This window comes from Camponotus vicinus, unplaced genomic scaffold (genome assembly GCF_025532165.1).
Source record: "Camponotus vicinus isolate PSW18456_S1 unplaced genomic scaffold, iyCamVici1.0 SCAF_3, whole genome shotgun sequence".
NCBI classification, from domain to species: Eukaryota; Metazoa; Arthropoda; class Insecta; order Hymenoptera; family Formicidae; genus Camponotus; species Camponotus vicinus.
The window spans coordinates 14,090,783-14,115,402 of NW_028141967.1; the positions used below are offsets into that span (position 1 = coordinate 14,090,783).

Sequence of the window (24,620 nt, forward strand, 5' to 3'; positions counted from 1 at the left end):
GCTAACTTCACGCGACTTGCATAATATACTTTTATATTTTTTATATAAATAATCCTTTTTTAACTAGCGTGGTAAATATCTCTGCTTTATGAACGCTTATCTTTAAAAACAACTTTATGAAGTTGTATTTATATATCTTTTATCACTCACTATGAAAAAATTATAGAGATATATGGTGGATATTCAAATAACTAATTATTATATTGCACTTTCGATTACATTATAATTTTCTTCTGACTCGTATGTCTACATAAATTTGTGTATTGTTATATTTATTATATGCTTTTCTGTAGTTTTTTACATAATTAAAAGAAATTTGAACATATAATATTTAATTATAAATTATAAATTAACCATAAATTAATATTTAATTTTAAATTAATTAAAAGAAGCTAGTTTTTTTTTTTTATTTTCACAAATGTAATAAAATATTAATTTTTATAATATTTAAAAACATTTATAAAAATTATTAAACAAAAATTGCCTAAATTATACATATAATATATATATATATATATATATATATATATATATATATATATATATATATTTTATAATTATTTTATAATTTTTATTTATTTTTTTCCAAAGCCATTTTATAAATCTACATTTAGAGATAAATGAAAGATTATGTATTCACAATCAGTAAATGACTGTACACATATAGATATATAGTACACAACTTTTTATAAATATCTATTCAACACGATTTAAAAATTATTAATTCAATTATTAACTATTTTTGAAAATTTAAAATTAAATTTAGTCTACAACGTTGATGACGTAGTCAGTAGATGGTCAGTTTCCTGATCGCATGCCAACGAATACATTTTAGCTAGAATTATATTCTTCACTTTAAAAAAAGAAATCAATTTTCTATCTTTTTTTCTTTTCCTCCTTTCCTTTTCTCACTTTTTTGAAATTTATAATGCAGAAATTATTATCTACTTAAATATTTTGTACATAAGTATGTATTCTGTAATTTTTTCGAGATTGTTTAGTCTAAATTATTTTAACGAGATTATTATTAAAACAAGATTACATACATATCAATTTATTCAAAAATTACATTTATACACAAATAATCTAATTGAATAAATTTTCCATTATGCGACACAAAATAAGTCATAAAGTGAATTGCAATGACAAACGCTGCTTTGTGTAATCAAAAACCACGTCAAAGTTATCGTTTTATCACATGGACATTTCATAACAGGGTGAAAAAAAAGAGATGGAGAAATTCTTTGTAATTCATAATATTTTTTCGACTGTCTTGATGTCCAGACTAGAAGTGATCACACTGAGATTCATTAAAATGCAGTAACGAAAGTTTTGGTGTGTGTGAAGTTAGCGTATCATTTTGTGGAAAATCATAAATAATTAAGATTTCTGGCTTTATTTACAATAGTTCTAGAGTTCTTGATAGTTTAAACAAATAGTTCTAGTGATTAAAGCAAAGAAAATGCCTTAGGACAAACTGATATGCCAACTTCACGCAGCATATCACTTTGTCCTATATTTTCCTTATCAATAATTGTTCAAATTTAAAACATTTATAGTTCTACAGGAGTTTTAAGAAGAGTTCTGCCTTTTAAGTTAAAAAATATTAAATAAAACATAATGAAGAAACCTCTTATCTATAGATATATACAGATGATATGCTGGCCGTATTTCGGTAGTTCTGTTTATTCTAAAACAGTTCTCGCATAGTTCTGAGCATATTAATGACTTTTCTAAAGAGTTCTAGTTATGAAAATAATTAGAAAATTTTTTAAACAATTTTTGTACTTGAAAAACGAGCATCTTCGAGTATAGAGGTGATATGCTGTACGTAATTCGACAGTTCTGTTTATTCTAAAACAGTTCTCGCATAGTTCTGAGCATATTAATGACTTTTCCAAAGAGTTCTAGTTATGAAAATAATTAGAAAATTTTTTAAACAATTTTTTTGACCCATATTGATTCACATCAATATCAGATTTTCGCAGAAATAAAAGTTGTCTACGAAAATGTGTTGTTTTAATATATTTTATTGCTTTTTAATTGATTTCTTATAAAAAATAATGATATCGAAAAATTGTAAATCATGAAAATAAATATATAAAGATAATTATTGCGGGAAGATTGTATCTCACCAATCACTTTGATTTTCATATATATATATATATATATATATATATATATATATATATATATATATTTCTGCCAGGTCTCTTAAACAGCGTTTGACGTGTGACTACAAATTTTTGAATGCAAAAGGAAGCTTGTATTATATTGGTTTACTTTATTGCAAAATATGTACATATGTAAATATGTACATATAAGTGAGAAAGTGATTCTATCTCCTCCTCCCATCCTGTTTCATTCTCTTTACCTTCAACTGTGCACTCTGCTTTTCAAGAAAAATTCTAATCTAACCCAAGCTAATTTTTGTTTTCTAAATTAAAGTTGGATTTTGTTTAGATTAGAATTTTTTCGAGATTTTTCCTGACACATAATATGCAATAAAGTAAAACAATAAAATACATCATTTTCTGTATAAGTTAGAAGTATTTACTTTCCTTTACGTATAATCTTCATTTGGGGTGAAATATTATAAAAATTCATATGAAACTATACATTTAAAACATTCGAAAATACTAACATTTTTTTAATATGATGTCAAGATCAAAGTTATTAGAGAACTAAATAATCGAATTATTTAAATTTGAAATATATATTATTTTCAACTTCAAAAAGTATAGAATATTTTAATATATCTCAGAAATCTCAGAAGAATCCATGATTCAAAGTGCACATGACTCACTGATAATTGTATGCACTATAATATACGTGAAAATCGAAGTGATCGATGAGGTGTAATCTTTTTGTAACATAATGATTAAATTTAATATATGATTGTTTTATTTGAATATTTGTATATATGTATTTTAATTTGGTTGTGGAATCTACAAAATATACATATTTTCAGATAAAGAATTTCTAAATGTACAATAAAAATAATAAACTTAATTAAAAGTAAAAACATTAATTTAAAAAAAAACTTGAAATCAAGTTTTTACATTTATTTTCCGACTTTTAATCAATAGAACCAACGATAAAGTTATAACATTCCAAAATAACGTTTTAATTCGAATCTTGTTACTTCTTTTATTTTTCTTTAAAAAAGTAATTATTTAAAATGTAATTATATTGCTTTTTTTCATGTTTTTAATATCTTTAGTGTAATTTAATAGACTAATGATCGCACATAACGTGTTATCTCTCGCACGAAAGTCTTTTTTATATACTACCAGCAAAAAATACATAATTATACTTATAAAAAACATCATAAATATATAAAAAGTATGCAAGTATGTGTCTATATTTATTGTCAAAAAATACTTGCAATGCAATCGTGGAAATTACATTTGTCCGAAACGGACATTTCTTAAAATAAAATTTTTACATTTGAAGTTTTAAATCGTAATATTTTTGTTCATATGCATAGAACAAAGATAAAAATATATACTTTCGTTATGTAAAACAAATATAAGCTATCGATCTAACCTATAGTGAATTAGATTAGTTCAGCCGTTTACTGAAATCCGATAATCTAAGGTACTTTTAACTAGTGACTCGCGTATAAATACATGAATCTGTTTATCATGCATGATACTACTTTTGATTTCAAATTTTGCTCTATGACATTTTTTATGAAAATTATGACATCTATGCCGTGTACTATGCAATTCTTATCATTCGTTGTAAGAAAAATATTATAAAGAGATTAAAATAATATATGATTTGTGTGAAACCGCGCGCCCAATGTTTCCAAACATGTTATTATAAAATTGTCGATGAAATTGACATTTGGCTCTTTAATATATATATATATATATATATATATATATATATATACATAATATTTACACATATACATATACAGGGTGTCGCAGACCACCCGTATCAGCCGAATATCTCAAAAACTGAGCGCGGCAGACAAAAATATTTCAGACAAAAGTTGTAAGGTTTCAAGTAACGCATTACATGGCGATATCAGTATGACCTTGAAGAGTGTTGTCAAGGTCACGTAAAGGTCACCTTGAATTCTGTAAATGGAAACCCCAATTTTTTATTGCATATTCTTGTAGCTTATCTCGAGAGCTTTCCAAAACATTATAATAAAATATTTTTCCCTTTACTTATTGAGTTATAAGGCTTGAAATCATTTCTTAATTTTACATAAACCGTAAAATATCTTGTAAAATATTCATTTTTCGATTATCTTACCTTAATACTTTTATGTACAAAATAATGAGAGGAATCAATTGGTGTAAAGAAAACACATAGTTGTTTCGAAGAAAAAATATGTAATTTGCAATTAATAATTACATATTTTTCCCTTAAGTACCCCTTTTCAAATTAAAAAGATTAAATAATATTTCAATAGAGATCTATAGAAAATTTAATATAACGACTGAGCAATAATTACGATAAAAAAGTTAATTATATATGTTAACTGTTAGATTATATGTAGACGATATAACAGCCGCATGTGGATTCTGAGTTAATTTTGATTTGTTGAACAAAATTTCTTTTATACATATCGCAAAATAAAATTTTATGATATATAGATATGCTTTAATTTTATATATATATATATATATATATATATATATATATATATATATATATATATACGCTATATTCTTAAATATATCTTTTTTTCAATACTATTTGTATATAATAATTGAAAAAAAAATATTTTTAAAATAAAAATATAATTATGTAAATCATCTTTCTGTATAATGCATAATATGAAATATTTATTTTGATTATTGCCATAAGCTTTGCAAAACAGTTTTAAAATATGGATCATGAATAACCTAACATCCGCTAATATGAAGTTGAGCATAAAAAGTTTCTAAACTGTATATAAAATAAAATTGAAGAAACAGACTTATTTGTGAGAATTACATCCACACAGAGAACACAAATATATTTTGAAAAAATAATATTACAATTATATTAACCAAAGATTATATTTGGACAAAAAATTTAAAGATTATATAGAATAGAAGATTACATAGAGTAAATAATTCCATAAGTATTATATACATAGTCGTTATTGTTAATCGAAAGTAATATCATATATATATAGAAAAATACACATGACAGAAAATAAACTTGAACAATATATTCTTGAAAAAGCACATCATAATGTGTTCTTCAGATCTGTTTGAAAAGGTTAAAAATAATCCCACCTCCGCGAGAAAGATACACGTTCGCGATTAGTTACATCAATATATTCTTAGCTGACTAATATGTTAATATTATATTTTTAGCTAATACAAGTGTGTGTGTGTAAATTTATCATTTATTATTTATATCATCAAAACGAGCCAAAAAGTAATTGTATCCGAATTTACGAAATGCAACAGTGATGTATTCTATAAGCAGTTATTTCTTCTGAATAGACTAACATTTTACCGATCTTGATTGCGAACCGAGGGCAGAGTCGAATGTTGGTCGTATTCTTTTTTATTTGCAACTTAACAATTAAATTTGCAAGTAAAATTTATGTAATTTCAACAGTACTCGTTCGATAAATTAACGTTATCTTCCTCAAATTAAAAAAACATTTATGCTCATTTCAATAAACACCCTTCAAATTTTTCAATGAATTGAAGTGTTAATCAGTATTTTTTCTCCGATCCGACAAACAACATCATCACGCATCATTTTCCTTTCTTTGTATTTTTTTCTAAGAATTTTTAAAAAATTTGGCATTATTTTTCCACTTTTTCGAAACATTTCTTGATCTTGTTTTCGATATACATATATGTATAAATGATACATACTTTAAAAACAATTATGAATGCATTTTATTAAATACTTATTACTTAATTATATAATATGTTATCCATAATTACTTCTATTAAATAATGATTATATTATATTTAATTATATATATATATATATATATATATATATATATAACATATGTATATGTGTAATAGTTGTGTTATACAAAATATGTGCGCGCGCGTGTGTGTGTGTACATATATGTATTATTACATTATATATATATATATATGTAATTATATTATATAATATTATATTTTATAATGTACATTGTACTTGTAATATATATCAATTGAAAGTGGATAATATTGCATCTGAAAATAGCGATAAATGCTCAAGTTGCGTGATCATTCTCTTGTGTGCATCATATTATGATATCACATAAATAATATTCAAATTGCATGCTCTTTTATTATAATTATTTGTGTGATATCACATAAATAATTATAATAACAAAGTAAAGTTTAATTGGATAAGATCATAAACACACCTATTTTCCATACATAAATACACAGAAAAAATAAATATTATTATTTAATAAAAGTAATGTGTTGAATCCATTTTGAAGATAAAGTTCTAAATGCTGGCTGTTTCAAAAATAAAGAAATAAAAATATGACAATATTGAAGAAATAATAATATTAGATATATTAATAATGAGACTCGTAATGAATACATAATAGAACAATTAATATCTTCAGTCATAGCGCCATATTTGTAACCTTCCACACAACACATACTAAAAGATAACGAAAAGATGTCTTTTTTAAGTTATCTTTTCGACAAAACGAAAAGATGTCTATAAAGACATCTTTCGTTTTGTCGAAAAGATGACATAAAAAAGACATAATAGTATGTGGCACGTGTTTCTTCGATTGCCGCTACGCGGCGAGCCACTCTTAACTTATCTCGTATTTAATATTTATCACGAAATGTATATAAAGAATTAGTAATTAATATAAGATCTGAAGCATATTTTTGCCTTTTACGAGCAGTAATGCCAGAAAGAGAATACTGCTCGCACGCATCAATCAGAGAGAGCCACATATATGTGCTATGCAGAATGATTGTTGCGTGTGAGCTGCATCCTTTTTCTGACATTACTGTTTATCAATTTAATTTCTGACAAATTGAATTTAAAATAATTTATTTAATAATCTGGATTCCTTATTGGGATTCAGAATATTAAACAGATTATTAGAAATTAGGCGGATAAATGGGAAAAATAGCCCATTTATTGCGTGTATTGAAGTATTCCTACTACCGAGTGTCGATAATCTATATAGAATGAATCAAGTCATCTTTTAGTCATCATATGGACAAGACTAAAAAGTCACTGAATTCGGGTCATGAGACGACTTTTAGCCATCTTTCCGTCGACTTAATGTCAGTAAAAGATGTCTGTGACAAAAAAATGTCCAGTTTTAGTAGTACTTTTAGACGACTTGGTGCTGTGTGGGCTATTATCGAACTATATATCACGTCATGAAATGATGTTGACCATTATCGATAGATGGCGTGACAAACTTACTATCTCTTTTTAATTTTTTAAAGATATCTTCATTAGCAACATAATCGAGTGTCATATATAAGAATGTTTTTGATATGATATGAGTATATCAGCTCATTAACGTCTGATTTTTTTAATAAAAATTTTATGATATATTAAAATAAATTTATAAAATATTAAGATAATTTATAAATAATATTTAAAATAATTTATAAAGTAACTTTTTTTCATTTTTTCTCAGTATTTTTAGTAATGTCTAGATATTAAAGTATTATTTTGTAATTAATATCAATGAAAAGTCTGTGCACTAGCAATTATTTGATCTTATTAATTTCCAATTAAATCTATTAAAAAAATTCTGAGATTATTTAAAAATAAATAACTCTAAATCAATAAAAAGTAACTTAAAAAAAAAACTATGAGAAAAAGAGAAAAATATGACTAAATACTTTAAAAAAGGAAATCTCAGAATACCAGCATTTATTATGATATAGAATTTCCCAATTTTTTGTTCTTATCAGGTATGATCACGGATGATAAATTTTGTCAAACTTTCGTAAAGTCTCTGTATAACTTCATTTGAAAAACGAAGAAGGAATTATTTTAAACAATTTTTATTATGTGTATGTAAGATGTTTTATATATTTTATTGTACTTTATATTTTTTATAATTTTTTTGTTTCGAAATTTAAAAGATGTGTTATCAAAAGGTGATATGTCTAATGAATATTAAAATATTTATGACGCTTCGTCATGCTATATGTAGATTACACTAATTTATTTGCACATCGTAAGCAGCGTGAGCCTGTAACACGTGCTAATAGATGACTCGCGTGGCATGTTAACGCTATTAAAATTCTTCTAGAAGACGGATAACTTGAAGGTTAGAGCGATAGTATATATAATATTTCATAAATCTGGATTCGATCTCTCTCGATTCATTCACTTCATGTACTGAACAAATTAAGAGAAACAAAGGTAAAAAGATAAATATGACAATAAATTCTGATTTTGATAATAGATAATGATCGCGTCTAATTCAGGAAAAATTTAATTTTAGTCAATTAAAAAAATGATCATTTTTACAGGCAATATTAATTAATTCTTCAGCTTTTATAATTAAAGAGAAATTAAAATTTCCTTACTCAAATAAACGATCAAAGTCTTTACATGGCGAAAGTTACAGTAAATGATCATGACTAAGCGAGAAACTTTTTCTGCTCTTGGGTGAAGCACGAGCAACATATGTCGATAATGTAGGAATCATCTCTCGTCCTGAAACTTTAATTCTTTATATAATTTAAATTTTTTAATGCATTATAGCCAAAAAGCTATCTCTTTGCCAATACAAATTTTTATTAATTGATTTAATAGTTTTTCGAATTTAATAATAACAATTCGGTACCTTTAGCTTAATAAATTAAATGCTAAAGTAAATGCATCATACATAACTTTAAAATGTTTATTTAAATTAGTTAAATTTATTTAGAATCTACAAATATTACTTTTGCAAATCGCCAATGTGAACACGATTTATATTATTTTTGTTATTTTTGCATAAACTGCAATTTTCCGTAAATAATTTTGTTTTTTCCATTTGTCCAGACATATTTGATTCATTCAATTTTCGCCGTAAGACATAATAAATAACTTTCTTTTGTATTGTATTAAATTTAACAATAAAATACAATAAAATAAAATATCGACAAAATGAAAAAGTCATTTGAAAAATCGGTATCATTTACTATTATTTGCTTTTTAAAGAGAGGGAGAGAAAAATAGATAGAAAAAAGGTTTTCAAAAGTTTGGATTCTAATTTATTTTAAACGATTTTTTATAGATTGAAATATATTACGTATTGTGTATTGTTTTTGTGCGATTGTGTCAACGTTAAAAATTTATTTAATAGCATTCAAAAATTGACTTTTTTAAATTATTTTTTTTTAATTAAGATATAATTTTTATATGAATTTATAAATAGTTAACCAAAAGCCCCTCTTTTTTTCAAAGAGAACCATATATGTATATACAATGGCATATACAGTTTTATATATTATATATATATATATATATATATATATATATATTAATATTATTAATATTAATATTACATAAATTATTTTGCATACGAAGAAATATCAAATTTTCTCGTCGCGAGAAAGTACGTTCGAGCAAGAAACTTGCACTACATGTATATATCATCAGCAGCGAGACAACTGGCCTGTTCTATTAATAGTTATGGCGTTATCGGCATTTTTGCTTGACAGAGAGCGCGCTCGGAAGAAAAAGAATGAATTATGACACATCATTTCTCGACCCGATTAACGCCTCGAATGGATTCAAATAAAGCCTTTACTGCTAAAATATACTATATCTATATTTCCATAAAATTATATATATGAATACACACACACACACACACACACACACACACACACACACACACACACACACATATATATATAGTGCATATATATATATAGTATGTATATATATATATATATCATATACACTTTCAGATCAATTTTATATAATTTATTATTTGTGCAATTATTATATCAAATAAAAATTATTATAAACTTATTTCGCCATGGAAGAGCCAATTTTTTGCGATGATATATTTACGATATATATATTTCTAAGGTAGATTGATGCTTTCTGCGAATCTACATTTTATCGAGATTTATAACTTTGAAAAAGAATTAGCTCTTCGCTATAACAACGCCAGATCGGAATTATTGGCAAGTGATCAAGACAATCACGTTATAGCGTCGTATTTGACGTCCTTCGTTACAGCAGGTGCCAATAATAATCAACGCAACTATGACGACACTAAGCATTTGCTTCGCTTTTCTGCCAAGATTAAAAATTGAAAAGGAAATACAAAATTCCAAGAAATTTAGGAAAATATTAAAAGGAATGAAATATTGAAATTCTTTTGGAAATTGAAAAATACTGATAAGTTCAGAGATAACGAGATAACGGCGATAATTTGAGATAATAAAAAGGAATTATAATTATCAGTATAGTGAATAAATAAAAGAAATAATTAAGTCGACACTCGTCAATTATTTTTTACGAAATCATTACTTCTCCTTTTTATTGACATCAAATAACTAATAAAAAAGAGAGAGGAAGAGAAATATAATATAAAAAATTATATAAAGTGTCGTAAATCTATCGTACTTCTTTGCGGATTTTGTGTATTTGTTGACTCGCCATTTTTAAATTTATTTTTTACATAAATGTCAAGACACAAAGTAATTGAAATTGCAAAGATTTTTTTAAAATTAAATTTTGAAATTACTGATAAAAAGTAACAAAATTTTTTAATGAACTCTGAATTTGAATCGAGTAACTTATAAATAATAATAATATAATAGTTTTAATAATTTTATCGTAGCACATTATAATCTCTTTGCTCTGATTTTTCCTCTATTATATTCCTCAAGTAGGTATCAGATAAAATTACAATAATAGGTGCAAACAAAGACGCTGGTTTAACTATCGCAATGATATGATAAATTTTTGTTTGTTATCAAGATGTATAATTTGCTCCCATTACCTAAATAAATATCACCTAAATAAGCTCTTCAAATTACGATGTTATATTTCCACATTTAAACTCGAATTCTTGTCTTTAATTTCATTTTTTATCTGAAGTAAAAGTATAAAATAAAAGTGACATTTTTTTAATATAAAATAATATGATTGTTTTTTAATTACAAACGTTATTTATTATTTTTATTGCAATTTTTTAAGGATACAAAAAATTTATTCATTATTTTTAATAACAATATTTAATACAAGATTGTGCGATCTAAGGTTAAATGTTAAAACTTGTGTGCAACTAAATTAAACATCTTTATCAGTCTAGTTCGAAACAAATGTCACACTTTGTAACGCGAAAAAATAACATTTCAGTCAATGTTAATTATCGACTTCGCGGAAATAAAGATGCAAATAGTATCGGTAAAAATTCCGCGGAATCATGCGTATTCGCAAGAGAACTTCGCTCTGCGATTAATTTCTCAGACAATGTTTTTAAACTTTCAAAATATATATGTGTAAATGAATTAGCAGAATTTTTCATAAAACTTTGTTATAAAATTCTTTTGAAATATGTACATTATTTCTAATTTCTAATTTTATTGCTATTTTTATATTTAATAGTGATTCTGTACAATTCTATATAATTACTGATTATGTAAATTGATATAAAAATTTTAAGCATTAATTAATTTTTTCAATTATCTGTAATTTTATATATAATAAATATAATATAATAAGTTATATATAATAAATAATTTTATACAGAGTATTTTAATTAAATAATGTTGAAAACTCCAGAAAGTAATTCCTTGGACGACTTTAAGAAAAAAGTTCCTATGAATATGTGTTTCCGAACCCTAAATACTTCCCTGCAGAATTATGGGCCTTCAAAGTTAAAGAAAAATAAAAGATTTCTGTGATTATCTTTCTCGTTATCTTTTAATTGAATAATAATGTTAACAACTAATTTAGTTAAATTATTACTTGTGAAGGCTTATATACTCTGCAAAGAAGCATTTCCGGATTCATGTTCATAAGAATTTTTTTCTTTAATCGTGTAAGGAATTACTTTCGACATCACTTAGGGAACACTCTGTATGTATAATAAGTAAGTAATACAAAAAAAGCTTCTTTGATAATAATTCTATTTTTATCAGTAATAAAGTATTATAAAATTAATCAAGTAAATGTGTATATTTATTTTTAAATTTCCATTATATTCATCAACAAAATAATAATAAGAAATTTGGTTTTATACATAAACACACACACACATACATAAGTATATATAAATGTGTGTGTAGAATATAAAATATACATGTATATATGTATAAAACAGAATAATTAATTAAAGTATTTTATTATTAAATACTTTTCACGCACGCAGTTATGAGACTTGAAATAATTTTTTAATATTTTAAATGAATATATTTTATAGCTTATATAAAATTAAGAAAATATCTTAAGCCTCATATGTAAAGACTATGAGATATTCTAGTTCTAAGATTGGTTAAAGATGGCCAATCCTGTATAATAAAAATAATTAAATTATAATGTGTGTGTGTGTGTGTATGTGTGTGTGTATACTATCTATAATAGAGTATATAGTATATATAAAATATATAATTTTATATTTAATATATAAAATTTCTGTTTTATCTCATTTTAAATCTAGTTTATTATAGACTGTTTGGAAAACGGCTATAAAATCGTAGGCAAGGGAGAATGAAAATTTTCGCTATCCTGGATGAAAAGAAAACTTCACTTTGCCGGATGCGACGTCTCTTTAATCTCTGCTAAGCGAGATACACGCTTAATAATAACCTGTTATACATAGAAAGGAGGGAGGGGAGCACACATCAATGCAATGTATTTGTGTGCAATCGATAACTCACGCCGCGTCAGGGTCAGGATTACTAAACCATATATCCTGTATGCGGTTGTGACGTTCTTCCTTTTTATAATATCTTTATAATTAATCACGCACATTTACACATCTATTCAAAACTTTCAAGTATACCATAAAATGAAAAAAAGAACAAATTTTATTTTAATATTTTAATAAAGAAATTAATTTAATGCATTATGTTTAATTGCAAGATATTAAAATCAATAGGAGGGAAAAGAATTTTATGGAAAAGGATTTACATTGTAACATCTGTCTTTGCGCGACAAGACTTAATCGACAGGCAGTCGATCTGGCAATTGAATTATGACCAATTTGTACAGCTGATCTGTGATATAAATAGATCGCAATGTGTTTATGAGCGATTATTCTCGTTACTTATCGATACATTCTTCGACTAGCGACATCAAAAATCCAAATCTGATACAAGAGCGCAACTTGTTCGTTTTTCTGTATATCTATGTTTATATAGTATATATATATATATATATATATATCTTACAAAGACATCACTTTTCCAATAGATAGACGTAGGGATGTAGATAAAAAAAGTAGAAATAATCATTTATTGAAATTTATTTACCAAAAAATTATTTATCTTTTCTCAATATTTTTAAAAAAAGAAGAAATCGGTTTTAAATCGACTGAAAAATCCACGATAGCAGGAATGTTATCCAATGTAAAGTTTCAGAACACTTTACGTTTCCTTTAATCAAACGCTTGACACACATACACAAAACGACCAAAATTTTAAGACAGTGAGTGAGTTCGTTCACACTAGGTATACTAATCTAGATCCGGGATAATATCATCATAGTGCAAAGTCTTGTTAAGATCGAATTGGCTGACTTCCAGGTCTCTTTTGAAGAGACATACAAACGTGAAGAACAGATAAAAGCAATTACTTCAAAGACTTTCTCTGATATAACTAATCAACAGCCAAAATCAGCATCTCTTTTTTATCTTTTATTTATTTGGGAAGATTTTTTTTTATCGGATTTATATTACGTAAAGAATATGAGTTAAAAATTTATAAATTATTTTTTTTTATATTTTGATAAATTTAAAATTCAAATTTATTTTTTATTCATACACATTTCAAAATACAAAATTTAGAAAATACGCACGCAAGAAAATACATACGCAAAACATACGTATATGAAAAAACTTATTAGAATTAAAATTTATTAGAATTAAAATTTATATTTTTTAAATTTTGTATTTTGAAATGTGTATGAATAAAAAATAAATTTGAATTTTAAATTTATCAAAATATATATATAAAAGAAATTATAAAATTTATTATGTACACTGCAAATTATTATTTTAACTATTTATTACAAATAAATTATTTGACTCCGACACATTTAAACATCTTACGCACATGTCACGTGCTCTTTCTCCTTCGCCTTCGCTCCGTTCTTATTATTATCATATCTATTCTTCGAAGACGCGTGCACGCAGGCGCGTCTGTTTTTCACGTGTGTTTGTGTATTGTAATGATTATGTTCTCGTAGCAGCTAAATATAGCAAATACTCTCTAATCTTCGTTCAAACATACGAGATATCAGCTCACTCGACGTAGAAATATGAGAATTGAATCCAATTCCTTATACTATGTCCACTTTCTTCTTTTATGATTTTTTTTTTAGTAATTTTCTCTTTGCATAAACTTAGACATTAATTACAAATATTGAAAAAGTCAATTTTCAAAAAGTGCTTTTGAAATTGCAATAAAACAGAGGTTTTTTATAAATGACACAACTTTCGAAGAAAAATAATTTTATTAAAACTAAACTTCTAATATTTATTTTCTCCTAAATTAAAATTTTTTTTACGAGTCTAATTTTTTTTTATTTTTTTCATTTAAAAAATATACTTATTTATAATAATATATATATTTATATAAATACAGTTTTAAATATAGTTTTTCCGTATTTATCTAATATATATTGAGTATTTTGGTTGAAAAATTAAACTTGATATCGAATTATAGATTATTAGGTGATTTTACGTGGCGCCCGTCAATTTATCATGTCCGATCTCAAATAAGTTGCGGGTGAAACTTTTTCCAGTCTGATAACCATCACAAAACAACATTATAAATTTACTCACGATTCTCTACGTCGTAGGATTGAGAAATTTTAAAAAGATGTAAAATAAAAATATTTAAACAAATTATCACGTTTATATTGTGAGCGAAAAAATGTAAATCAATCTTTCCTGTATTAATGTTTATCAAAGAATTTTTGCGAATAAAGGAAAATTGTGTAATATATAGCATCACATTTTTTTATTATGTAATTTTATTGGAGCAATTTTTAAATAATTTTTAAATAATTTTTATTATAAAAAAAGAACGAAATATTTAAAAATTTTGAGATACAGTATATTAAAATATTATACTAAAATTATATTAATATATAATATTATACTAAATTATATTAAAATATTAAAATATATAAATATTAATATATACACACGCATATGAATATCCATAATTATAACGTATTTATATCCATCATATAGCATTTACTGTGAAAAGAGCTTCTTTAGAGACGTTATCGTAAACTGACAATCAATTCGTTAAATGTAGAGCGGAAATTAATTTGCGTAAATCCGATTTTGATCTAAGATATCAGTTTTATCGAAAAAATTCATTTGTTGTTTACCAGTCTAATCGACTTTTTAACTAAATGTATCTTTTTATCTATCACATGGTACCGTTTCTTAAGTTGTTTGCGTTATTTCGTCTTATCGATAATTAAATCGGCCATACGAATTCGTAGGATGGCTGAAAGTCGAGTCTTAATAATTCGAACGCAATTGACGTGATTATTTACTTTCACGACTTTCAGACGTTCGCTCTTCCGGTCACCTCTCTCCTCCGTCTACCAACACAAATGATAATGACAGAGAAGTCAAATTCAATTCTCACATTTTGATGACAGAAAATTCGAATTCATATTGTCTGCAAAAAATTCTCTTATATAATCTTCATTCAATTCTAAAATTTCTTTAAAATCAGAGTGTCTATACTCCCTGAAAAAACGTAGAGAACTTTCAAGGATTTCTTTTGTACCTGGAAAAATCAGGGAATTCTCATGAAATTTTATTGGAACTCGGGAATTTTTTAAAAATTGTTTTTATATTATTAACAATTAATCAAATGAATTACGTGTTAAAAAATATATTTTAAATATCAGTATCGGTCAAAAGTATTGCATTTTTTACCTCAAAAAATATAGAAAACGGAAGTAAATGAATAAGTCCCTTATCTGTTTTGTTCATATTCATAAAATTATTATTAAAGCATAAAATAATAGCAATGAAATATAATTTGGTAATATTTATGTTTTTGTTCATTCAAGCAACGATTTCCGTGTTTCTACAAGTGATGCAATATTTTTGATCGGTATTGTATATTTTTGTTTATTCAAATACCTTAAAATATTGAATATATAATGACAATATGTATTTTTATTACAATTTTTAATGATAAAAAATGAAAATATCATACAAGTGAAAAATATTTATTTTATCAAAATTATTTAGTTTTTTCAGTATATTTATAAATTTAGTACTTGAAACTTAAAATGGCTTTATGTTTTTTCTTCGTATGAATGAAAAGCATTAGAAAACGCATGTTATAAAAGAACTTATTTTAGAAAGCTGCAACATATACAGGGTGACCCATTTTAACTTAGGCAGCCAAATAACTCGAAAAATAAGCAAGATAGAGAAAAATGTTTTAGACAAAAGTTGTATGGTTTCGAGGGGGCCATAAGATGGTATCATTGGTTTGACCTTGAAGAGTCATTTGAAGGTCACGTGAAGGTCACTTCAATTTTTTTAAATGGAATACCCTATATATTTTTGTACATTCTTGTAGCTTATTTCGAGAGCTTTCCAAAACACTATAATTAAGTACCTTTTCGTTAAGTACTTTTCGAGTTATGAGACTTGAAATAATTTCTTAATTTTACATAAACCGCAAAATATCTTGTAAAATATTCATTTTTCGATTATCTTACCTCAATAATTTTACGTACAAAATAATGAGAGGAATCAATTGGTGTAAAGAAAACACATAGTTGTTTTGAAGAAAAAATATGTAATTTGCAATTAACAATTCCATATTTTTTCTTAAAAACAACTATGTGTTTTCTTTACACCAATTGATTCCTCTCATTATTTTGTACATAAAAGTATTAAGGTAAGAGAATGGAAAAATGAATATTTTACAAGATATTTTACGGTTTATGTAAAATTAAGAAATTATTTCATCCTCATAACTCAAAAAGTACTTAACGAAAAGGTACTTAATTATAGTGTTTTGGAAAGCTCTCGAGATAAGCTACAAGAATGTGCAAAAATATATAGGGTGTTCCATTTAAAAAAATTGAAGTGACCTTCACATGACTCTTCAAGGTCAAACCAATGGTACCATCTTATGGCCCCCTCGAAACCAAACAACTTTTGTCTGAAACATTTTTCTCTCCCGGGCTTGGTTTTCGAGATATTCGACTGGATGGATTAAAATGGGCCACCCTGTATATATATATATATATATATATATACACTGAGAGTTGAATTAAAATCAAATCAATTTTCAAGACACACAAACTTATATATATATATATATATATAAGTTTGTGTGTCTTGAAAATTGATTTGATTTTAATTTAACTCTCAGTTTAACTAGGATATATGTAATCGTATTCGAAGGTGAAAGTAATGTATATTAAAAAATTAAAATGCAATTAGAGCATATATTATCATAAAATATTATATTTTTCATGCGAAAGCAGAATCGCGAAGAGATGGGAAACTTTATAAAATATGCAGAACCCTCTCTCTCCCTCTCTCTCTCTCTCTCTCTCTACCTACTTTGTACGTCACACAATACTATGTATTATGCTAAGGTCATCTTTTTTATATTCCAAGATAAAATAAATCTCACTTTATTTCGCTTCACCAAGATATATTAAGCAATAATTATTGTATAAGATTATAATTATGAATAGACAGAAATATCTTTAAAGTCAAGAGGTGCTCTTCGTTGTATGTGTGGGTCTCCCACCGCGTCGCCTTCAGCGCCTATCCCAAGTGACGGCTCGATCAGCGGCTTTAGTCGCGTGCCGTTAGTCCGTTGCGAGTCAACGAAGCTGTTACATGTGTAACGTGGAATTCGACGGTCCTATTCGGCAGCGGTGTCACGTTTCGCGAATCGTGACCCGCATTGCTTATTAATCCGTGGAAAAAAACGCAATTGCATAACGCAATCTCGATAGATAGTGCTTTTCGTAAGTGAAGGAAGAGGGCGAAAGATGATTTTTTCGAGTCAATTGGAATCAGTAGGCGAGCGAGTATCAATTGGACGGATAATCGAATATTTTCCGCGAAAAATGTGAAAACATTGTGAGTAAAAATTAAACGACAGATGGTTAACTGAAGCCATTATTGTCATTAAGGAACAATTGACTTTGAGAAGGTTCTGTATTTCAGGGGAATAATAGATATGTTAAATTCGAATGTGTGCAGAGGTATAGAGTTACACGAGTTACCAATCATAAAGTCTGTGCAAGCTGTTATTGATTGCAAAAAGAGAAAAGAGAACCTCAAACTTTTATAAACTTATATATATTACATCTACAACTTATATGTATATATCAATATAAATATATACATACATCATTTATTTAAATATTATTAATTAATAATTTTTATAAACGATATAGTGAACCGAGATAGATATTTATTCAATATATGAAATATATGAAATATCACGTATATCATATACGAAATTGAGTATAATATACATGTGTATTGAAATCATACAAATATACATAAGAACATATTTTTATCTATTTTTATAGATATATAAAGATTTAATAAATGAATGCCGATTATAATCAATCTGAGGTAAAAACATAAAACTTAGGATTCTTTAAGAAATAATGAACATGACATTTTTAGTTTGAATGCCAATAGTGATTTCTATGAACAATTTTTGTGAGTAGGACAAAATATGCTGATCGGAATAATCTGTGATTTTGACAAGAAAATACAGATAGTCATCGAATGTTGAGTAATCATCAATTCTGCGAAGCTCTTCGCGAAGAAGGATATTGATACAATTTTAATACAAAGACAAGTTGCGAAGAAAAAAAATCATAGCTCAATAAAAATATATAAGGAGATTCGGAAATTCGAAACTTTATAAATACATTTTATACAAAAAGTCTTAAAAAATTATATTCAATAAAAAAAATATAAATTCTTTTCAAATGTAAATTAAATTCCCTGAATGAAGAAGCAAAGAAAAATAAGTCAAGATGTATGAGGTCTTACGAACTAAAGTACGATGAATATCAATAATAAGAAAACAACTCGTATCTGTGATTCAAAACAAACATATTATACAGGAAGGAAAAACTAATAAAGAATTTAAAATAAAAATAAATTAAAGATTAATATAATAAAAAGAAAGAGGCACAAAATACACACACGTACAAATCTTTGTGATGTGAAAACAATAGAAGAAAATATCTGTGATGTAATAGTTATGAAGAACTAGTCGATATCTAGTCTCGCAATCCTCGAATATTGAAGTGAAACTCGATTCTAACTTTTCCGTATACGAAACGAGAAGCCATCGTACAATAATCTCGGTGATCGATCGATTTCTTAATCTAAATCATGGCGCCAGCGAACAACCTCGATTGGTCAGAACCGTGTCAGCAGTGGCGATATCCGAAATTCTTTCCGACAACGGCCGGTCAGAAAAACGAGTGTCCCAAAAGTGCCGTGGAATTGAGTGGCAAGGAGGCAAACACCGCCTATAAAAAATTCTGCAAGTTTCTGCGCCGACTAGGCAACAAAAAACGTAAGTCCGTCCAGCGGTCGACGTACTTTGAATATTTACATTCTGCCACATGTATTTTATAGTATACTCTATACAGGATCACTTTATAAAGTATTTTTAAATATTACGAGATTATATTTTAATTGCTGTATAAATAAATTGTAAAATGACATATGTTTGTTTCCACTTTATTACATTCTAGTATAACAATCTTTAGATAAAATTTTACGCAGTGTTGCAAAAATATCTATTACATTAATACATTCTGATTTTTATAAAAAAATTTATTTTTAAATATACAATTAGTTTTTTCAATATCTAGAAAAAGTGACTAATTTGACATTTTTTATGTGTGTTTCTTCCTTATTAAATCTTAACAATCTCTGGATAAAATTTATATACAACGTTGCAAAAATATCTACTAATATGCTTCAAATTAATATGTATTTTGATTTCTATTGAAATTTTTTTTTTATTTACTTTTGAATACTATTCATTGTTTGAATTTTCTACGATTTGATTTCACGTAATTATACTTTTTAACATACACACATACAGATATACACATATAATATTGAATTAATTTATTAAGTTTATTATACTAGAGCTTTTTATTACTATATATTATTATTATTATTATTATTATTATATATATAGTATATATTATATGATATATATTATATTATATATACTATATATTATATATATATATATATATATATATATATTATATATTATTACATATAGTACATGTCTAAATCTTCTTTGATAGTGATTCTGAGACATCCCACATATACATTCTCATTTTATCAAAGGAAATCAATACGGTCTTTATCTTCTCAAAAAAGAAAAAAGGAATCGCTGTCCATCGGCGCGTTATCTGGTTTCTAGAGCAATTTCTCGCCGATGTGATTTCCGTTCGAATGATCGATGGATCTTCACGATGACGTATTAATAATATCGTCAAGTATACGGTTCTTTGTGTATCGGGAGCGTGTGATCCTCTGACATTTACGCCTCCTCTCCGGTGCCATATTTACTCTTAGTCGCACCTATACTCTGTGTCGCATGGTTTTTCTATCTATTCGAGAGTGAGAGAAACGACAGAACGGGAAAGGAAGAGAGAGAGAGAGAGAGAGACGGACGAAGGGACGGTGGGAAAATTGATGGGTATCTGTTACCCTCGATACTGTTTCCCGCGAGAACGCTCCGAGGGAGGCTCTTTTCGTTACGGTAACATAACTTGACATGCTTGTTGGAAAATCCAAGTAAATGACCAGTGATTCTTTTTGTGATTATATAAATATAAAGCGAAATGACAATAGATCTCTAAGATGTATATACAGGGTGTCCCATTTTAATGTCCCACTCCAAGTAACTTTCTTATTTTAATTTTAGAAAAAGATGTTTCAGACAAAAGTTGTATGGTTTCAAGGGGGACATAAGGTGGTGTCATTAGTTTGACCGTGAATAGTTGCTTCAAGGTCACGTAGAGGTCACCTTCAATTTTTTTAATGAAACCCCTTACTTTCTATTGCATATTCTTGTAGCTTATTCCGAGAGCTTTCCAAAACACTATAATTAAGTTAGTTTTCATTAAGTACTTTCCAAGTTATGAGGCTTGAAATCATTTCTTAATTTTACATAAACCATAAAATATCTAGTAAAATATTCATTTTTCGATTATCTTACCTTAATACTTTTATGTACAAAATAATGAAAGGAATCAACTGGTGTAAAGAAAACACATAATTGTTTCGAAAGAAAAAATGTAATTTGCAATTAACAATTACATTTTTTTTTTCGAAACAATTATGTGTTTTCTTTACACCAATTGATTTCTCTCATTATTTTGTACATAAAAGTATTATGGTAAGATAATCGAAAAAAGAATATTTTACAAGATATTTTACGGTTTATGTAAAATTAAGAAATAATTTCAAGCCTCATAACTTGGAAAGTACTTAATGAAAACTAACTTAATTATAGTGTTTTGGAAAGCTCTCGAGATGAGCTGCAAGAATATGTAATAAAAAGTAGGCGATTCCATTTAAAAAATTGAAAGTGGCCTTCACGTGACCTTCAAGTAACTATTCAAGGTCAAACTAATGACACCACCTTATGTCCCCCTTGAAACCATACAACTTTTGTCTGAAACATCTTTTTCTAAAATTAAAAATAAGAAAGTTATTTGGGGTGGGACATTAAAATGGGACACCCTGTATAATCATGTAATATTAATAATATTGTTATATAACACATAATTTCATTTCTAACGCACAGTTGCATATTTTCTTGAAATATTAATAACGAAAGATGTGTAAAATCAGAATGTCGCGGAAATTGCAACTCTGCAGATTTAATCACAGAAAATTGCCTTAGATTCACTCGCCTTTTTGTTGCCGCTTTGATTAATCCCCTCATCTTCCGTTTTTTATTATCCACACGGCTCGTTTCGTTAAAACTAAGCGCGATCATCGTCAGGACAGCCACAAAGAGGCTCTCGATATAACGTCCACCATGGGGAACTCTTATTCAAGTCGCATAAAATGTCACAATGAGAGCCGATATGAGCCTCTAAAGCTCTCTTGCTTCACAGGTAGGGGCTGAGTATCACGGGAAAGGTCGAAGTCTCCTCCGATGCGCGCCTAACGCGATAAAAGGGTCTAACAGCATGCGCGTTGCAGCTGCTACATCGCTTCATTGCATTTTTTGTCATATGTGCTGGATTTAGCCTAGCTAGCTGGGAGGTTGGCTGGTTTTTCTAGCTTCGAGTATAGCTTGACCCATTTTTTTCCTGCACAACAATCTTCACTGCATTTTTTCTTTTTTTCTCTTTCTCTCTCTCTTCTTTCTTTCTTTTAAGGAATTTCCAAAGATATCGGAAAATATTTTGATAATGGGGGGAAGAAGGGAGAAATCCTAACTTTGATAAAGTAATAAAAAATAAATAATTATATTAATAATTATAAAATAATTTATTTAAAAAATATTTTAATGTTATATTATTAAAATTAAATATATCATATTATTAATATTAAATTAATATTAAATATATTAATTAAATTTATTATATAAATATTAAATATGACTATATTAAATAACTAATATTAAATAAATAATAACTAATATTAAATAATATAATATTAAGTTCAGTATCTTATAGATATTCTCGCAAGATTCCATAGGATTTCATAGGAAAGATATTTGTAAAATTGCTTTATTCTTCGATCTTCCAGTGATAAATCAAATATGAAATTTTCATATCCATTGTCGATGTAATTACAATAATTACGATTTTCATCGTGTAATGCACAGACGAGATTAGTGATCGTTGCTAATAAATTTTGCGATATTAATAAGCTTTAAGTTTCTGCCGATTATAATTATAAATACAATTCTATATATATGTATATATATAGATTTGTATTTATAATTATGACAGTATAATATAGTGTGTGTATATATACATATATTCTATACATATCATAAATCACAATTATAAATCATAGATGAGAAAAATTTATCTTAAATTATAGATTCTTTAAAAGAAAAAAAATTTATATTATAATATAAGATAAATATATCTCATAATAATATAAAAATATTAATATATTATTTTATTATTATAAAAATATATATTAATTAGTATAATTACATATATTTTATATTAATTATATGTATATATATATATATATATATATATATATATATATTTATATAATTATATTATCATATAATAATAAAATATTAATCATTTTTTTTTCTTTTTTCTAAAAACTAATCTCGCGAAGTACGAAACGAATAATAAACTCGCGATTCTCGACCTATCAATGATTGATGAGTGAAAATGTCGCGAGTCGCAAACATGTCAGAAAGCAAGACACCATCCACGTGGCGATTAGTTGTTCGGTGTATTCGCGGATCAGAAAATTTGTATTTGCCTACGGACTCTAAAGCAGGTGATTCTCTTATTTTGGATCAAGAAGCTCATTTTTAGCAGCATTCGTGTTTCGTTAACAATATAATAAAACACAATTTTCATAAATTTTTTTTTACACTTTTAGCTTTCCTACTTTTTTTTCAAATGTGAAGTTATGTCAGAGCAATTTTCCATTGTATTTAAATATTAGAGTTCTTCTTCTTGTCTCACACACACACACACACACACATTAATATACCATCATTAACATCGCACTAAAGTCATACATATAAACTTATACATATATATATGTATTTATATTTATGATTTTATATATGTCAATATACAAAAAATAATGAAAATTATTTTAAATTGAGATTTAAATTTTTCAATGATTATAAAAACAATTTTATTATTATTTAAATATATTAAATAAAACAAAGTACCTATCAAAACGCAAAGAAAATGTCTTGAAGTGTGTTAAAAAATAGATATTTTTATAATAATTATAATTTTATTCTCGTAATCTTTTATTGCAACATGTTGTTTACTGTATCTATGAATGAGCTGTTTTATATATAAATCAGAAACTTATATGTGTGATATATTCCTTGTGTACGTCTTATTCAAGTAACATATATGTCTGATGACGTCTTATTCAAATAACTTAACATATATGTGTCTGATGACGCAGTCAAGGAATAGAGATGCATTTAACAAATAAGAATACAAATCATCGACCCTCGGAAAATGGCAAAGGTACATGTGCGCGAAGCTATTTCCAGAAAGAAGTTTACATTGTACAATACGCCGATAGAGAAACTGCGAGATTGTGATAGTTTGTTTATTCATCAAGGTCATCCCCTTGAAAGCGCACTCTGACAGTCGTCGATAAAAAAGGCTCAATGTGCAATTGTAGATATACATTCACCTGCTATGTTTCATATAAACACATCTTCATGTTTGTTTCTTCCTGAACATTCGAACAGGATAACTAGTCGAAATTTGTTTGCTTG

The 24,620-nt window shown here is 26.4% G+C and overlaps 1 protein-coding gene across 13 annotated transcripts in view; it reads left to right on the forward strand.

Moving 5' to 3' along the window:
• Positions 1-24,620, forward strand: part of LOC145969219 (glycogen synthase kinase-3 beta) — a 55,881-nt gene that overhangs the window by 10,964 nt on the left and 20,297 nt on the right. For 4 of the 13 annotated variants that reach the window (XM_083095151.1, XM_083095153.1, XM_083095156.1 and 1 more), the window contains exon 1: positions 17,947-19,703. The exons of 3 other annotated variants lie outside the window; for them this stretch is intronic. In XM_083095151.1, the coding sequence (XP_082951277.1) occupies positions 19,517-19,703 (187 nt within the window). In that variant the 5' untranslated portion in view covers positions 17,947-19,516. Of the gene's footprint in view, positions 1-17,945; positions 19,704-23,539; positions 23,645-24,620 lie in introns of those variants that run through there. 6 more of the 13 variants (XR_014437982.1, XM_083095152.1, XM_083095158.1 and 3 more) reach the window with 4 other exon arrangements.